General features: G+C 31.7%; 1 protein-coding gene across 6 annotated transcripts in view; it reads right to left on the bottom strand.

The window, feature by feature from the left end:
• Positions 1-5344: 5344 nt before the first annotated feature.
• LOC143222799 (uncharacterized) overlaps positions 5345-18685 on the bottom strand; it is a 36532-nt gene continuing 23191 nt past the window's right edge. For 5 of the 6 annotated variants that reach the window (XM_076449804.1, XM_076449826.1, XM_076449793.1 and 2 more), the window contains 4 exons: positions 16163-17533; positions 10569-10707; positions 8587-8701; positions 5345-7583 (listed from right to left, as the gene is read on the bottom strand). In XM_076449804.1, the coding sequence (XP_076305919.1) occupies positions 7484-7583; positions 8587-8701; positions 10569-10707; positions 16163-17533 (1725 nt within the window). In that variant the 3' untranslated portion in view covers positions 5345-7483. The remainder of the gene's footprint in view (positions 7584-8586; positions 8702-10568; positions 10708-16162; positions 17534-18685) is intronic. The other variant, XM_076449815.1, reaches the window with a different exon arrangement.

Raw genomic sequence — 18685 nt, 5'->3', positions numbered from 1 at the left:
TTTAATTCCAATATTCTTTGTCACATTTAACTCCCATATACTTTATACTCGTATTTAAATAAATTATTTCATTCCCATGTTCTTTACTATATTTTGTACTTTCATCTGTCTACAAATTTCCGTGTAAGAGACATTTAAACATAAATTTTATGAATAATAAAAATCTCATTGCTTATAACTTTGTAATATCTAATTCGAAATACAATCTGGAAGTTTTTGTTTTTTCTGAATAATTGTTTGACCTTGACTCCAGTACACAGGATTTGTACAATGCTAACACATTTTTTTCTTAAACTAAATCTAACAAACTCTACAGCTCTTAAAGACAATTATTTGCTTCCCTACCTCAAATAGCTCTTTACTTCTCCATTTTCACAAGCTATTTTATTAATTCTGAATGGCTAGATGCCAAAAACGCTATAACCTTTCAAGGGCATTCCAAGCCCTGCTTAGAGACAGGCTATCTAGCTATAACAATTGACCCCAAGTTTATTTAAAAATAAATATAGTTAAAAATTATTTCAAGATATGTATGTTTTGTTTTCTGTTTTGTTTGTTTTTCTGAATTAAGCACAAAGCTACACAATGGGCTATCTGTGCTCTGCCCACCAAGGTATCGAAAGCCACTGGGGAGCTCAAGATATATATATTATTTATCTGTAAAATATTTTGATATAAACACACACCTATCATCCACTGCAACAAAGTAGTAAGGATTAAGATTTACAATGGCAACAGAATTTTAAATGATGATTCTTTTTGTTACGCCCCGCATTGACTCAGCGGTATGTCTGCGGACTAACAACACTAATCAGCGGGTTTCAATACTCGTGGTGGGCAGAGCACAGATAACCCATTGTGTAGCTTTGTGCTTAATTCAAAACAACAATAACATTTTGTTAGTTACTAAAAACTGAAGTAAACCTTGTGTTTCAGTTCAAATAAATTTCTTGTTGTAAGATAATTTAATGAGAGAACATTATATAACTTTATCATGTAAAGTAATCATGGTTTTTATGCTTTGAATAACCCCGTGGGGGCGTTATAATGTTACAGTCAATCCCACTGACGAATGTTAGTAAAAGAGTAGCCCAAGGGTTGGCGGTGAGTGGTGATGACTTACTGCCTTCCCTCTAGTCTTACACTGCAAAATTAGGGACCTCTAGCGCAGATAGCCCTCGTGTAGCTTTGCGCGAAATTAAAAAAAAACACGCAAAAAAAAACAAAAACAGTATTAAGATCTCCTTAACCGAGCAATAATTGTTTTAGTTCTCGTACAGATTAGTTTGTTTCTTTCTATTTAAATAGTTGAAGTGAGCTATTATTAATCTGAAAGAAACAGCGACAAAGAATTAATAATAATAAAAATGATTTAACCATTTCCGTCTGAAATGTGAAATTTATTATTTACGAGACTATTTCTTCTTCAATACAGTACTAAATATACACGGTACTACAAACAACAGATAGCAAAAATCAATATTTTAATTTACAAGTTAAAATTACTATCTTCAATCCTTCATTTTATATTTCTTTCATAAATTAAGTAACTATATCTTTCGTTTTGTTAAACCTAAAATGAAAATGTAATGGAGCAGACAGAAAAAATAAACTTGGTGTGTAAATAGATCAAATTTAACCTTCTCTTACTTCACTTCTTCATTAATTAGATATCATTAGAAACATTCGACAGGCACTAGCCCTTAGTACTTTTCAGACGTCAATTTGAACATGTATTTGATCAAGCTTGTATTTTATGAAATGGTCGAAGAAGTCTGAATAGAAACTGTTTCTCCCAGGTCGCGCACAACGACCAAATACATGTCCAGACAGCTTGATTATTTTGTGAAACTTCCTGTGCAATATCAACTGCCGGTTAGCAGGTGTTGTGTAGAAATTAAGATTTCATGAACATGTGCAGGTTGCCTGTGTCAAAAAACCTATAATTTTTAACATGCTTAAACATAGTTGGTGTATAAATATATATCAGTGACAACTGCACTGAATTAGAATGTATTTTGATGTATATATAGTACATGAGATTATTTTTATATTCCTAGAACTTTCTCCCTTGTATTGAAAATATTAGTAATAAAGCTGTTTTATAGCCGTGTAACTGCTGTATGAATGTTTTTGTTTGTTTGTTTTTAAATTTCGCGCAAAGCTACACGAGGGCTACATGCGCTAGCCGTCCCTAATTTTGCAGTGTAAGACTAGAGGGAAGGCAGCTAGTCGTCACCACCCACCGCCAACTCTTGGGTTACTCTTTTACCAACAAACAGTGGGACTGACAGTAACATTATAACGCCTCCACGGCTATAAGGGCGAGCATGTTTGATTTGACGGGAATTCGAACTCGCAACCCACAGATTTCGAGACAGGCGAGCCCCTTAAACACCTAGCCATTCCGGGCCAATGTTCTTTATAATTTAATGTATTTGCAAAGAGACATATATTGAAGTGTGTGTGTTTTCTTATAGCAAAGCCACATCGGGCTATCTGCAGAGCCCACCAAGGGGAATCGGACCGCTGATTTTAGCGTTGTAAATCCGTAGACTTACTGCTGTACCAGCGGGAGGCACATATATTGATAGTTTTATATTGCGTTTTTTTCTTTCTTCCAACACTTTCCAATCGACCGCTATTCCTTCATTGGTCAACAAACTTACTTTTACAGTTGGTTGAGCTGTACCTTTGTCCACTACGTCCAGATACCTTTTCATTTTTTTTCTAATTTCGGTATTTTAAAGGATTTTATGAGATCAAATGTCAAACAGTCCCAAAATGTATATTTTGGCCTCTTGTGCGATCATACAGCAATCAAGATGAAAACTGGTACAAATATAAATTTTCAACCGCTCAACACACTGACATACAAACAAATTGGGTTCTTTTCAAGAGGATTAGAATTCACAAAGCATAATTTTATGGATTTCTGACAATTACTTTGCCATTTTTCGGTCAATTTACGTGGACTTTTTTTTACAGGTCCCACAAGGAGATATAGATAGTTATGGAATTTTTGTCTTTTGGTCAATTTTTCAGTGAGAAAAGCATTGCATGGAGTTGTTATAAACTGTTTACATGTATGTCAACCAACCTTTATGAGATTTGGTACATAAATACTTTATTGTAGGTCTCATGCAGTGATATAAATAGTTTTCGATTTTCTGTTTTTCACGGTATTTATGATGTCAAAATTGGCTTGTTGGGAATGCGTGACTTAGACATCTATTCGCTCTCGAATGTTGGCCTCTTTAAATTGACATTTATCTTATTACATGCATGACTATATGAATGCTAATATATAATTAAGTCATACAATAAGTACACGGGAACCTATTATATATATTTTTAACAGCCAACAGTATAGTTTTTTATTTGTTTAGAATTAAGCACGAAGTTACACAATGGGCTATTTGTGCTCTGCCCACCACGGATATCAAAATCCGGTTTTAAACGGTGTTAATCCGCAGACGTACCATTGTGCAATTGGGGTCCAACAGTAGAGATCACCTACCACAATTTTTTCTTTTTTTATTGTCATTTGTTTCCTGGTTCACCAGAGCAAAACTGGTTAAACTGACATTTATCTAGTTAAACATTAAATCAGTATAATTTTAATTAAGAATAATACATTTCAGTAAAACACGTGAAATATGTATTACTTAAGTGGTTTATTGCTCAACAGTTCTTTGTTAATCAACCGACTCAATAAAGTAATGTTGAATTATTTGAAAGTCTGTGGAATTAAAAGAATAAAACCACTGGTTCGTGTTCCTTAATGAATATAGCATTTAACTCGATGTGGTTTTGCTAAACAAAAACACGAACACACACGATTAGTGTTTTGTTTATTGTTAAGCATAAAGCTACTCAATAAGCTACCTGTGATGTGCCCACCATGGGTATCGAAACCCGATTCACAGTGTTACAAATTCTCAGACTTACCGCAGAGCAGATAGGAGTTTCAGATTAGTACATTATAATCGATAATAATTATCATGAAATGTTTTCGTCGTCAGTAGAAATGAAACATTCCCTGCAGATAATTAATGTTTTTGTGAGCTTTAGTTTGGTTTGTTTTGAATTTCGCACGAAGCTACACAAGGACTATCTGCGCTAGCCGTCCCTAATTTTGCAGTGTAAGACTAGAGGGAAGGTTTATTGAAAATTTATTTCTGGTTTGTGGGATAGGTTGGCTCATTGGATATAAAACTGGTTAAATAAAAGAAAGCAGAGAATTGTCATAAAAGTAGTTCAGTCAAACTGGTTCCATGTCACAAGTATAGTGGATGGAATGGCCTAGACGCACCAACAGGTTCCTTGTTTTCCTTACATTGAATATAGTATGTATGATTGGAAAAAAAAAATCACTTTTTGAATGCTCTCAAACGTTTAAGTAATATACTGAAAATTTTAATTACTATATATTGAGTGATCCACAGTACTATCTCACTTCGAAGTTTAGTCATTAGTCAAAAAACGTACAATTCATTTTGTACTTTGTGAAACTTAAAAGAACAAGCAATATATAGATATATGATGATGACAAGACAGATTAAATTTGTAAACGACAAGCTATACTTCTATTTCAAGTTTCTAATGGGTTGATTTGCTTCTTTTTTTTTATAGTAAAAGCGCCATCTACAATAGTAGAGATCAGCTCCTTATGAAATGAGAATTGGACGATTTCCAGGTTTTTTTTTTTTTTTTTTTTTTTTTATTATCAGGGGCTGGTATTTAAATACAGCTATGAAGGGTCTAATAGTTATTTGCTGTCTATAATGTATAGATTATTGAGTCAGTACAATTGTTAACCTTTAATTACTGGCATGCATTTAGATACAAGATGCAAAGTAAATGTTACTGTCATTCTAACATCTCTTTCGTTAATGAGCTTTTTCTTAGTGTGCCCTTTGTGACCCTTAGAGATAAGTAATTTTTAATAATTTTCACAATTGAAATTTAGGGTGTCCAATCAATGACAAGTTAAAAATTTTCAAAATATTGCAGCTCTAAATAAACACTTCGTAAGCACAGCAAAAACATAGGTTAAAAAAGGAAGAGATTTTTCATTACATTTACCATCTTCCAATAAGTAATTTTGAAAACCAATTAAATTTCGTTTTAATTGCCTTTATAGCCTTATCCCATATAATTATTTCAAAAACAATATCAAGTGTTTATGTTTGATTTTGAAAACTTAACATCATACATACACAAAAGTTAAAGAAACTTAAAAATATTTACTGATCAGGTCATGCATTATATATCTTAATGTATGAATATAATAGTTTTTTTATCTTAAAGGAAATGTTACAAAAACAGTTCAGTTCATAACTCTTATTTAAAATCTCTGTTTAATTATATAAAACTGAGTAACTGCTTAGTGTTTGGTACAAAAGAAAAACCACATTAAATAATAGTATGATATTAAGGCAAAAAACACTTGTGATCCCTGAAATAAATTCATTGTATAAAAATATATTATATATATTTGCAAAGATTTTAGCATGTAATTGCAATACTGTACTCTTCTTAAATAAATTCAATTTTTTTCTTTACATTCTATAAAATCCTATTACTATTTGTTAAATGTAATATTGTACAGCAGCAGTGTTAAGGTGACCACTGTTTACATAGTACTAGTACAAAAATAGCAGAGAGAGCTCTGTAACATTGTATTTTGCCTAAATTCTGTACCAGTTCCATTAAAGTAGAATGTTTTGTTTGTTGAAAATATAAGTTGAACTAATTCATACTTTTAGTCTCTATTTACTTCAGTAGTTTCTGTATACAATGAGAGAATTACTTGGGATGCAGACAGCTATTCAAGATGAAATTCCAATAACAACATGAAGTAGTTTATAAAACTCGGATTAGATGATAACTACATTCAGGTTAAAGTATTTCCAGTGATATTGTATAATTTAGTTTCCACAAATTTTTCAGATATCTCTTAAATATTCAAGTGACATTAATAAATGTGTAGAAATCACCATCATATATAAAATACTGTTAAAAAAGTAAAATCAAACACTAAAAACATCAAACTACCCAGCAAAATACTCAATTTCCAACATATCAAAAACGTTTTTAAACTTTTTGAGAATCAAATATTCAAATAACATTGAGTATAGAAAGTATCAATATGTATGTATAAGAAAATAAAATAAAAATCACAGAAGACAGTTATGAATTCACTGCATTAACAATATCTTCACCACAGGTTGCAGAACACCCGTTTCATTTCAAAATAAATGAGTGCATTTACATAACATTATTGAATATATTCAGTACCTACTAGAAAATACAAAATAATACAGACAAAATTAAATGTGAATGTGTTAAAGGTGACTGTACATAAATCTTTTTACACTAACTGATAAAAGCTATTGTAACTTAATGCATGTATTAACTGAGAAAAAAAAATTAAACTTATTAATTATATTCTTCAAACTTAAATTGACAAACCCATAAAGTGGTAAAATGGACTCTTGTCACTGGAAGTTGAAATAAGTATGTAATAAACACATGAAAAATGAAAATATCAATTACAACCATGAAAATGTATACATGGTTTTCATACCTTAAGAATAATAACAGCTTGTATAAAATTTGATGGAAACAATTCAATTTGTAAAATATGTACACATTTTGTCAATAAATTTAGAAAAAAAAACAATCTTTACTCCCCAGTTTTGACTTTAACAGCACTAGCAGTATAAGAATTATTTGATTTAAAATATATGTTAACATACTATGTTCATATAATATGTGCAGACAAAATATAAATTAAAAATTCAACAAAAATAAGCCCCATCATCCATTAGTACATGTAAAGGTATTAACTTTTTATTATATAATTTATTTTCTATCTTTTGAAACAAGTTCATTCAATTTGTATTCATAATTAATTTTTCAGTTTCATATTGTTTTATTTTCTTGAAAAATAGAACAGTTAGAGGGGGATATGATTGAAATGTTTAAGATTGTAAAAGGAATTGAAAGTGTTAATGCATAACCTTTTTTTCACATTTAACAGTGAAAATAGTATGACTAGGGGACAAGTATACATTTTGGCAGGGTAGGAATCATCTTCAGCTAAGACAGGGTTGCCTTCATACGTTTTAGAGACAGTAAATTTAAGTGAGTTTAAGGGCAAACTTGATAAGTACCTTAATGACATGGGCTGAAGATATCTTCATTTAGTTTATAGGGTGGAATAGTTAAGATGGGCCAATAGGCTCCACAATGTTATTTTACAGATGTATTGTAAATATTATTTTCAAAATAATCCCTTAACAAAAGCAAAATATAGTGTTGCTAAATAACTTGGATTAAGAGGAATGAATAATATAAAAAAACAAAACAACACCTTTCTCTTTACGAATAACAATAACCTATGACTTCAAAACAACAAGAGAGATAAGTCTCATGTTTGGTTTGTCTGTCACTTGTTAAGCCAATGTGAACTATCTTAGTTGCTGAAAGACAGACCCAAAGCAGTTGATGGATCTTGAGAATATGTCTGTTCACTGGAGGACTGATGAGCCAACATTGATATTCCATCAAAAGAACTGTACAAGACAAAGACATAGACCACATTTTAACGCTACACTAACATAGAATATATTTAACATATTACTCTTCTAATGTGCACATGTAATTCTCAACAAGTACTGAAATGTTTCTTTGATATTGAATAATTAATTTTTATTATTTAGTAACACAAATATTTTCATTTAAGTCATTCCTTACATTGAGGAAATGAAATTAGTTAAAGAAAAACAAAACTCTTAATTAAAATAAAGTACAGAACAATGTTTCAACCTTCTTAAGCCATCTTCATGTTAACAAAGAGAGTTAACAAATTCTCTTTCCGTGATGGCAAGAAAACCCACTTGTAGAGAAAATTATATGTAAAAACGGCTGGTATGGGTAGAGAAAGCGAACAACATTTCAATCTTCTTCAGTCATCGTCAGGTTCACAAAAACGTTGTTCATTTTCTCTACCCATACTAGTCGTTTTTACATACATAAAATTCTCTTTGTTAACCTGAAGATGACTTAAGAAGGTCAAAACATTGTTCTGTACTTTATTTTAATTAAAGTTTTAATATCCATACCAACTGTCTTGAGAATAAATTTTTTACTTCAAGTGATTTTCTTGTCATCATGAAAAAAAAAACCTTTGAAAAATTTAGAGACAACTCCAATTTATAGTTGTAGAACTATAAAGTAGTGGATACCTTTTTTTTCAAAATGATTATTCCCTAACCTCTAAAGTTAGTTGATTTTTATCTATTTTCTGACACATTTATAACAAGTTTTACACTTCAGGGAAACATTGCACTTTGTATTCAACCTAACTGGATTTGATAATAGCTCATTATGAAGGCATACTACTGGACATTAATTGTTAGCTTAATCAATGTTTGTACTATATTTCGTCATAGCATGTGCTATTTGAGGTAGGATTACACCAAAACACAAAGTGTCTTATGAAAAATGGTATTTTAATATTCAACAGTAATTGAACTGAAAAGCACAATTTTATTTTTCAGTACACAACATACTCACACAACAGTAACTTCTGTTAAATTTGGATTTTTTCTGAAATCCTCACTAATTTGCTGAATGTGGCAGCTAAACACAAAGTCCTTTCTTTGTGTAGGACTGAGCTTAGGTATATCGCCTAAAAAACAAAATTAATATTTACTATGACTTTCTTAGAAAAAGCAATTCAGTTCCAGTAAGAATGGCACACCTATAATTATCAACAAAAAGTTTCACTTCAGTCTAATAATTCTATTTTTGAATGAGATTATTCACTTATAATTTACATAAATCACTAACATACAAAGGTTTTATGTGTTTATCAAAAATTACCTCCTGTTACTTCTAAGGGTTAGTTATTATAATAACTGGTTCTTAACTACATTGTACAATTAATAGTTAAAAGAAAATTATCTATAACTGAAGAAAATGCACTTTTAATAAAACTAATATACAATAATAAACATAAAACCTATTAGACATGAGAGGCTAGCAAAATGCTCTTCCATCAAGAAAAATTAAATTAGTGAGGTTTTAACTGTGCTCCTTTATGTGATTTCTAAGCATTACTTTGTTCAATGTCCCACAAGTGCTTTCTAAATAATTATCTAAAAGTTCAAGATGTTAATCACATATCAGCAATAAGATACTATAAACTGTGTACATAACTTTGTCAATAAACATCATATTTATTTCACTGCTGTATTTAAATAATTTTGACAACTATTTAACAAGGAAGTATTTTTGAAATTCAAATATATTACCAGACTTGCAAAATATTTTCTTAGGTAAACCTTTTTCATTTGCATAATCCATTTCCAAAATTGCATATTTCATTTATGAAAAATGCAAGTAAATCTAAAAACTGTGTAATAAAATGTTAAGCTCACTTGCAGTATTTAAATTATAGGTTTTATATGGCTCATTGATTATTCATGCTTTACAACAAAAAAATCTGTTATAATTAAGGTAACATATTTGTGTTACGTGGGTATCAGATTACTTCTTTTTCTTTGGTTCTTATTTCTGTTCACAAACTGGAATTAAAAATTAAGTATTATGTTAGTGTACCTGCTAACATTTCATTCAAATAATTTACAAAGGAGCAAATATCTGACTTCAAGAGGTGGGTTTACTTTTGTTATTGAGAAATATTTATAACTCTGAATCTACACCTAATATAAATATTGATTATTTGTAAATTTTAAAAGTATTACTCTGACTTAGGATGTTATTCTGCTGAGTGTTTTTAGCCTTCTCAATTTGCTCATCGATTTTTGGTATCTTTATATCCTCTTTTTAACATGGTAATATTTCAAAATTAAAATATCATTAACACCTTTTCACACACACTCTCACCATTGGCTCCATTGCACCAGAAATGAGATGCTCACAACAGTACACAGAGAAGCAAACAATTCCTGGAAAACCAGATGACCCCCATGATGTCACTAAACTCTCTCTCTCTATATATATATCACTTGTTCAATCACATTACCACTCCCAGTTTGCCTTTAAAGAAAAGAGGTCAACCCTTTGAAAGCACTCAGGTTATAGGGTTTCTACTTCATTTTTATCAAGACATTTTGGACCTACGTATTCTGGTTTTAGAACATCATGAACCAACCATACTATATTCATCATATCCATTTCAGATGATTAGATAATGAACTAGCAGAAAAATGTGGTGTTTACAAATATTAAGCCTAATACTAGTGCCTTATAAGTACAATTATAACATTGGAAGTTGTTGATTTCATATCCATTTTTCTGTGTTAGACATTAAAGATGAGTGATTCACACATCAAGACAATTGTGTAAACTTGGAAAAATGGAATAATAATTGGTGCAATTAGCACAGGCATGTATCACAACACAAAGAGAAGAATAATACAAACCAGTTTTGTGATGTCACAACTAATTAAAAGCTATGTTTTCACCTAATGCTTTTCATAAATAGTCTCAGTAAGGCTGTGACAATTAACTAATAACTAATCAAAATGTACCTGATAGTTTCCTTCCAATAATGTCAAACACCACTTCATGTTCAACAGGGAGATCTTTGTTGAAACTCTGATTTTCTTCTAGAAAACTTTGTTTTAAGGTTACTTCTAAGTTCCCAAGGTGACTCAAACCCATATTCCACTATTTATTACAAAGAAAATTATTTTATTACCAAATAGAATTCTAACATGTTCCACAAAATAAATTATAGATTACAAAGTAAAAAAGGATTTACACATTATCATATATTTTTATTTTCATGCATATAGTTTTTATATGTAGACACTCACAAACACATTTTGTTTTAATCCAGCACACAATTTTTTTGACATATTACCATTAGTTTTTATTTGTAAATTTTCAATTGAAAAAGTTCTTTTATTAGGTTGAGGAATAATTCGTGAGCGTTTTTAAATAATTTCATTCAAGCATTACATGCAAGACTATACAATACTTCAATGCATGAACACATTACACCCAAAACATTTATTATGATACTTTATTTTATGTAATACCTAGGTATATAGTATGCATTGTTTTAAACGAAATTGCAAGAAATTAAATGCGAAAAGCAGATGGTGTCGAAAATGCTCGATTTTGTCCACTTGACATTCCATTTAATGAGCTGAAAATGAAAGCAAAAATTAAAGACATATGAAAATCAAACACACCATCTATTGAGCAAAAAATTATCTACAAAATGACATGAAATAATTTGCGAAAGCGTTTCATTTATGAATATATTTTTTAACTTGAAAAAACGCTCACGAATTATTCCTCAACCCAATAAATCCTAATTTATATCTACAAATCAGCTCAAGCTGAGTAGTTTATGTTTTGAATACAAAGTAATGTACATACAAAATGAATTAAGCAAGATTTTAAATATAAATGTTCAATATTGCAGTGTAGTGTAGTATTTTAAAATGGTTATCCAAAATATTTAGTAAAACGTTTTTTCCTCTACAGTTCTTTAAAAAAATTGTCACTCACAACATTATTTTTTTCTGTAAAAACAGGTTATTATTTTAAATTATTAAGCAATTACTGCTATCTTCTGGGAAAAGTAAAAATATTTTCCCATTATAACAATTTTTCACAGGAACTATGGTTTGGTTAAATTTGTTTACTCAAGTTGTAATTTTCCTATTCAGAATATGCATTTCCAATGCTCCATACACAAGATTAGCTATTCTCATTCACTGCTGCCCTCTATATGCAAACTTTTTATTTATCCATGCCACAAACCTTCTGCTCCCTCCCTATTGGAAGCAAGTGATTCTAATGTATCTCTCAGTTAAATCACCAAGTGTCACTACTCCACCAATAGGAGCACAGCTCTCATGTGACATGTGGCCCTCCTCCTATATACCTATACTGAATTATCACTTTGAAGTTTGGCAGAAAAAACAAGTACTAAAAGTGTATGGGAAGAAAGGGTGGAAAGTCTGAATGGAGAGAAGTATGTATCAGAAATACATTTTCAGCATAGGAAAATTATAGCTTCTGATGTGTTACTTCCTTCTTTTCATAAGATTGGCAATAATCCCACACTGATTAGGAGAAGGGACCAGTGAAAAGGAAGATAGACATGCTTTCCAAAAGTGTCTGAAGGATAACTCCATAGATGAGAGAGTCAGAACTGAAAAAGGAAACTACATCACTTCTGAGCCAGATGTATTCTTTACCCATGTGTGGAATGTGTGAGATATCAGGGCAAAATGAGAGGATTATATCTGAGTGAGAGAGAATGTGGTAGGAAAGTGATCCTAACCAGAGTAAGATATTGTAATTTAATTCTATTATACAATGAAAAACTTGGATAAGCAAAGATGCACCCCTGAATCTAGAGTGACAGAAGCTCCAATACGTTTATATGTAATGACTGCTTGCCCATCAACCAATGGCCCAAAACCTCCTGGTGGTTGATCCATGCAACCCAGTTCCAAAGGAATACATCTGTAAAGAGAATACATCCAGATGATTAGAAGTAAGCAATACTATCACTAATGTGTGAGTCTTGTCCATCTAATGAGTAAAGTTCCACTGATCATGCACATATGTATGATTAAAACGAAAAAGTAGTTTCACAGAAGACCACACCCCAAAAAGTGACAAAGCCTTATGTGCAGAAAGTGAGGAAACAGACAGGGCATGGCAAATGGGTAATTCCACAGAATGGAGACAGAGAGGAGAAAATTGGGCCTGACTTAGGTGAGTGTTGAAAAGGACCACTAAATGTGTTAAGTACTGGGTAAAACATAGGTATGACATCTCCAACTAGATTAATCAACCCATCCAAACAGCCACATGTAGGAACTGACAAGTATGACTGGCAGAATTCCATTTCAAATGGACCAGAAGGAGCCAGTTCTACAATTAATAAAAGAAATGCTGCTTCAGGGCATGATGAAGATGAAGAGCAAAAGCCCTGATTACTTGATAGAAAACAAAGTACAGAAGGTAACTTGAAGGATAGAGCACAAAATTGGTACATCACTCTGTAATGAATGAACTGATGATAGGAACAAGACAATGCTCAGATAGGAATATGCAGGTAGATATTGGTAACATCCATCTTGGTCATCCACAGGCTTAGAGAAAATAGAACCAGAGGATGTGATGGGTAAAATGTGGAAGGTGAACAAAGCATTTGAGGCAGGAAAATTCAATAACAGGCCTACAGACCCTGGTTTTCTTGGGAACAATTACATATATTAGTAATATCCTAGTGAATGACGTGGAATAGGTTTGCTAGCCTGTTGAATGAGGAGATCCTGAACTGCCTCCAATAAATGCTAGAAAACAAGAGGACCCTGAGGGGAATGGAAAAACACTAGTATGGAAGACAAGGGAGGTGGGGTAAGAACTGGAATCTTAAATTCTCTGATGAACCCACACATCAGTGACAGAAGGGTGTCAATGATGAAGAAAGGCTGTAAATCAAGCTTCCACTGGGTAGTCACTGGAATTGTTGGTGACATACTGTACTTTATCAAGAAAAATGAGGAGCTGTGGCACCTCAAGAAGGAGGGATGGTTAAAGGCTGGGAAAGGGAGAATAGGAAACTGGATTGGTTGCTGCAACTGGCTCTGAATGAGACAAACAAGTTACCAGATGGGAAAAGGTAGGGGTGTTGTTGGACAAATGCCATTCCAGTGACTCTGGGTCTGTATCAAAGACAAAACACACCATAAAAACTGAGCTGTATGTAAATCTTAAAGATCAGTTGCTGATAAATGGGCTTCCAATAAAACAGCATTGTTACCCAGAAGGCCCCAACAACAACAGAGCTGAAAACAATAAATGACCAACTTTAGATATGGAGGGAGAGAATGTCCATAGAAAACTGCACAGAATTTCTGCAAAGAACCTCTAACAGAAGAAGATAACACAAAATATCACAAAAATAAGATGATGGCAGGAAAACTAAGCATGGGTGAAAGTATCAGGGAATTCAGGGCCTACCCTATAAATGGGTAAAACAAAATCCAACAGTTATTGGTCAAGAAAAAGACAATTTACTCAATGAAAAGTGACAGCAGATTAATTTGAAGCCTTTGGGATGATGAGGTATGCTGTTGCTGTCATTCAAATGAGAGGAGAATTGCATGAACCCAAATGCCCGGGAATAGGAGAAAATTGAATAGGGTTGGGAAAAATCTCCATGCAGTAAAGAAGAATGTGGGTCATAAGAAATAGGAGCAAGGGATAAAACATTACATACCTGAGAAATAAAGTCTGTAAAAACCATAAAAGGGTAAACTGAATCCTCAGGAAAGGTACAGGAAGGTATGGTCAATTCAGGGAGTGGAAACGGGGGATCAAAGTGCTTGTCAGCCTGCCTATGTTCAACAGGTTTAGGAGGAAGTGAGAGTGTCTGGAGATAGAGGTTGATCCATGTAACATTCAGTCTTCCTGAGAAAAAACATAGACTAATATCCCATTGGGTTGCCACACCTAAATCCTGTGACAAAGCGCCCGTCAAAACTGAAACACTCGAAATGTCTTCGGAATTCATTCTGCAATAGTTGATAACCACAAATGAATGAAATAAAGGCAACTAGAATTAAAAATATATAATGGAACATGACAAAAAACTGTAATCAAGACTGAAAAAAAAAAAAGACATCTGAGTACAAGCACTGTCAAACAAGAAGTGATTGTTCAGTAGAGGTGATTAAAAGGAGTCATGCATCACATGAGTGTATTATGTTCCTCTTGGTGGAGTAGTGATGCATGAGAGACATGTTGGAATCACTTGATTTCAAAAAGGTGGAGCAGGAGCCTTGAGGCATATGCAAAGAAAAATTTCACACGGAGGGCAGCAATATATGAGAATAGCTCATCTTGTGATTGGAGGGAAGTACTGCATTGAAATGACAATGAAATTTGACAGTGTTTATATCCACTTATTGACAACTATTATAGTAATGCTTGAAATGCCAATTTTGTTTAATGTAATATTATTTCAGTAATTTTTAGTGTACTTAGATACTCATCAATTTTAACAAATTCTGTAAAAAACAAAACAAATACAACAGGATTTTATTCAATGTACAATTATTTTCTTTTTATATCACTTTAACAACAACATGTATATCCTTAAAGAAAATGGAACACAAACAGGTTTAAACATTTGAGAAAAATGTGAATCCAGTTAAAATTTTGACTTTAAAAACACAAATTTTATTGTAGTATTAGGATTATTTTATGTCAAGTTACCTATTAAAACAGAATATATATTTACAGTTACACATTCATCATATTTTCTCATTAAATAATCACCACATCACTAACTTTAGAGCATTTTCTAATAATTTTTTTAGAAACTTACTTTCAAGTACATGTATAAATTTTTAGAGAGATTAACCATTCATTTTATGTTATCACTTTTTAACATCATTTGCTGGAAAGATAATCGATATCATTCTTCTGTGAAAAAGGAAAAAAATTGTTACTGGAAGTCAGATCAGATGTTTTTTCTTTCTAACAAATATCAATTCCTATAAACTCTTTGAAAAGTGACATTTCAAAACCTATATGATAATATGACTGGGACTGATTATACAGGAATATGGATGTTAAGAATATAAATCAGTTTCAAATTTTATCAGTTCAAATTAAAGTACTGTTCTTTGTTTTATGATTTAGTTGTTGCATTGTAACAATACAAGTTTATATTATCCTTTGCTTTTAAATTTTTTTTAGATGTGATAATTTAGTTTTTGTACACCATGAAGTACTTGTTAGTAACATGAATCACATTAATTCCTTTATTAAAGGCAGCCATACGTGATAAAGGAATTTATTTGATTCATGTTACTAACAAGTACTACATGGTGTGCAAAAGCTAGGTTATCACTTGTAAAAGAAATTTAAAAGCAAGAGATATTATAAACTACTTTATAATTATGAAAAATTTGTTCAACTTCAAGTTATACATGACTAACAGGATGTCTTAATAGAAGGCTAAATGAAACCTGGTTTTGTACTTAAAAAGCAGAATAAATATGGTAACAGTAACAATTAATAACTATTTATTTACTAGAAAACTTATTAAAAACAATATTAAATAGATAAGATATATACTTACCAGAGATTGAATATTCTCTGAATGAAACTCTGTTTCCTGGTCCAGAAGAAGAACCATCACCATTTCACAGTGCTTCTGGATATACAGTGTCAATGGATATAACTCTCCCTTCTCACTATAAGTATAGTAGTCTTTGTCAATGCCCTCATCAGGAGATACTGATATGTATCCTTTGGGAACAGATGGTTGTTCATTAACTCCTACATACCTGTAACATTTTTTACAAGAATACTGCCAATAGCTATTAGCAGTGTGCGAGTTTTCTCTCTTCAAGAGACAAGTTGGAGAGTCAAGATTTGAAGTGTTGAGAGAAAGATGGTGTAAACTCAATTTATTTTTACCAATATCAATGCTGGAATCTGAGGAAATATTGCAATTTATTGGATAAAGTAAATTCTCCTGCAAACTTAAGTGAGGGTGAGTGGTCAGAAGAGGACGGGACCAAGAGGTTTCTTCAGTTACAGAAGTCTGAAAGTTTGAATTATTATATTTAAAACAAACATCAAGATTCTGAGAGTTGTGAACATTTTCTTTGGCTCCATCCTTTTGAGCACACAGTGGCTTTACAGATGTATCAATTTTAAGAAAGTCTTGATTATCACAACCAATATTTTTCCTTTCCTGTACACAGTGATGCAAAGATAGTCGAGAAGAAATGAGAGAACGATCTGACATATTTGAAACATAGAAATTCAAAGGATGCTCTTCCAAATTTCTAAGTTTCATCTTATTTTTATGACAATTTTGAGAAATTTTTATATTGTTTGTAAATGTAGATTTATTCGACAGGTTATTAGTTCGGACCTGTAGTTTAAGCTGTTTCTTTAACTTTAAAACTGGACTTACTGAAAGGTCAGAAAGTGAGTTTTGAGATTCATATTCTTGTTTTGCACTTAAAGCTTCAACTAAACAACTGCATCTAACCTTTAGTTTAGGTTTTTCTTTTACATCGACAGCAACTTGAGAAGAGCCATTTTCATAAAGCAGGTTAGTAAAACCTGGTTTAGTTCGAAAGTGATAAAGTTCACTGTAGGGACCTGAGATATCATTCCAACACTCAACATGGTTGTCACTTAAAGATAAATGTTTTGATATGTGGGATGGTGAAAACTTCTTAGTATGCTTATTGCTGGCATTGTTCTTAACTTCACTATCACTATATGACACATACTCTTTACTTCTAAAAGTTGATTCTTTTGATGTAACATTATTTACTTGGGATTTACCGTGCTCCACTATTTTCAAATATGCAGAGTGACCTTGATAAACAGTCGTTAAGACACTAATTAGTTGATTTTTGGTCAAGTAGACTTGTATGAGGCTGACACCAGGAGGAAGTTTTAAATGTCCAAGTGTTTTTGCTGTGAGAACCTAAAAATATAGAAAATAAGCATTCTGAATCCTGCTTTTATATTTATCAAACTGACTTCTATGGCTTATGTTAAATAAGAAAATAGTGAAAATACACATGAAAACATTTCAAGAAGGGAAGTTTATATTTGATCTATTTAATCAATGGCTTCTTGTTTAAAATATTATAGTACAACAAACTACTAAACTTAGAAAATGTGAATTCCTATACCGAATTTTTAATTTCATGCAAAGTTACTTAATGGTCATCCATACTAGACATCCTTAATTTTGAAGTAATAAACTAAAGGTAAGTCTTTTAGTCATCACCAACTTCTGGGTTACTCTCATCAGACTGAATACTGGGATTTGACCATCACTCTTATAATACACCACATCCCAAACACAATTTCTTTTGGGAGTATGAACCACATAGCCTTAGATACACAGCCAGCACATTAACCACCAAGCATTCACTTGGCTCCTGAAAAAAAATCACTCATTTGTTCACAAAAATCTTGTCATAGTGGGGTGTGAAAGCCATTGGTAACAATTACTTTACAAAACATTTATTTTTAGGTAAGGTTTAAAATTAGGTCAAAACCAAAAACCAGTTAAAAAAAAAAAAGACAAAAATCATATTATAAACAATAGAAATATTTTGTGCCTTTCAAAATTTGTAGCTGAAAAACAAGAAAAGGTTTCCAGCAATCAACCAATAACATCATAGTGGTACACCAGTACACCTCATATAAAAACAGCTCTGTAGAAGCTGCAAAATCAAAACATTAGTTATAATAAAAGTTCTTATAATTATCTGGAACATAAAGGTAGTTTTTTCTAACTTTATTACCAAAAAAAACAAAACAAAAGAAGTTGTGGGGAAACTGTCAATGATGGACAGTTTTTGCTGAATGTATATACCGTTAAATTGCAAAATATAAAATTAGACTTACTAACTACATTAACATTTAACAGAAATTGTAAATTTCAAGTTTTGGAGAATGTCTTCTCTTGAAATATAAGACATTGGCCACTTCAATCAGAAGATCTGATTCATTTGTGTGGATGAATTTAGAGGCGTCTTGAAATTAATGCAGTTAAACTATGGTCCATGAATATGTTTAACAAAGCTTTAATACATGTCCATTAAAACTAAGATACATTGCGAAA

The sequence above is a fragment of the Tachypleus tridentatus genome, chromosome 1 (genome assembly GCF_004210375.1).
Source record: "Tachypleus tridentatus isolate NWPU-2018 chromosome 1, ASM421037v1, whole genome shotgun sequence".
In the NCBI taxonomy this organism is placed as follows: domain Eukaryota; kingdom Metazoa; phylum Arthropoda; class Merostomata; order Xiphosura; family Limulidae; genus Tachypleus; species Tachypleus tridentatus.
The sequence above is the reverse complement of the archived record's forward strand: the minus strand, read 5'-3'. Positions and strand labels throughout refer to the sequence as shown.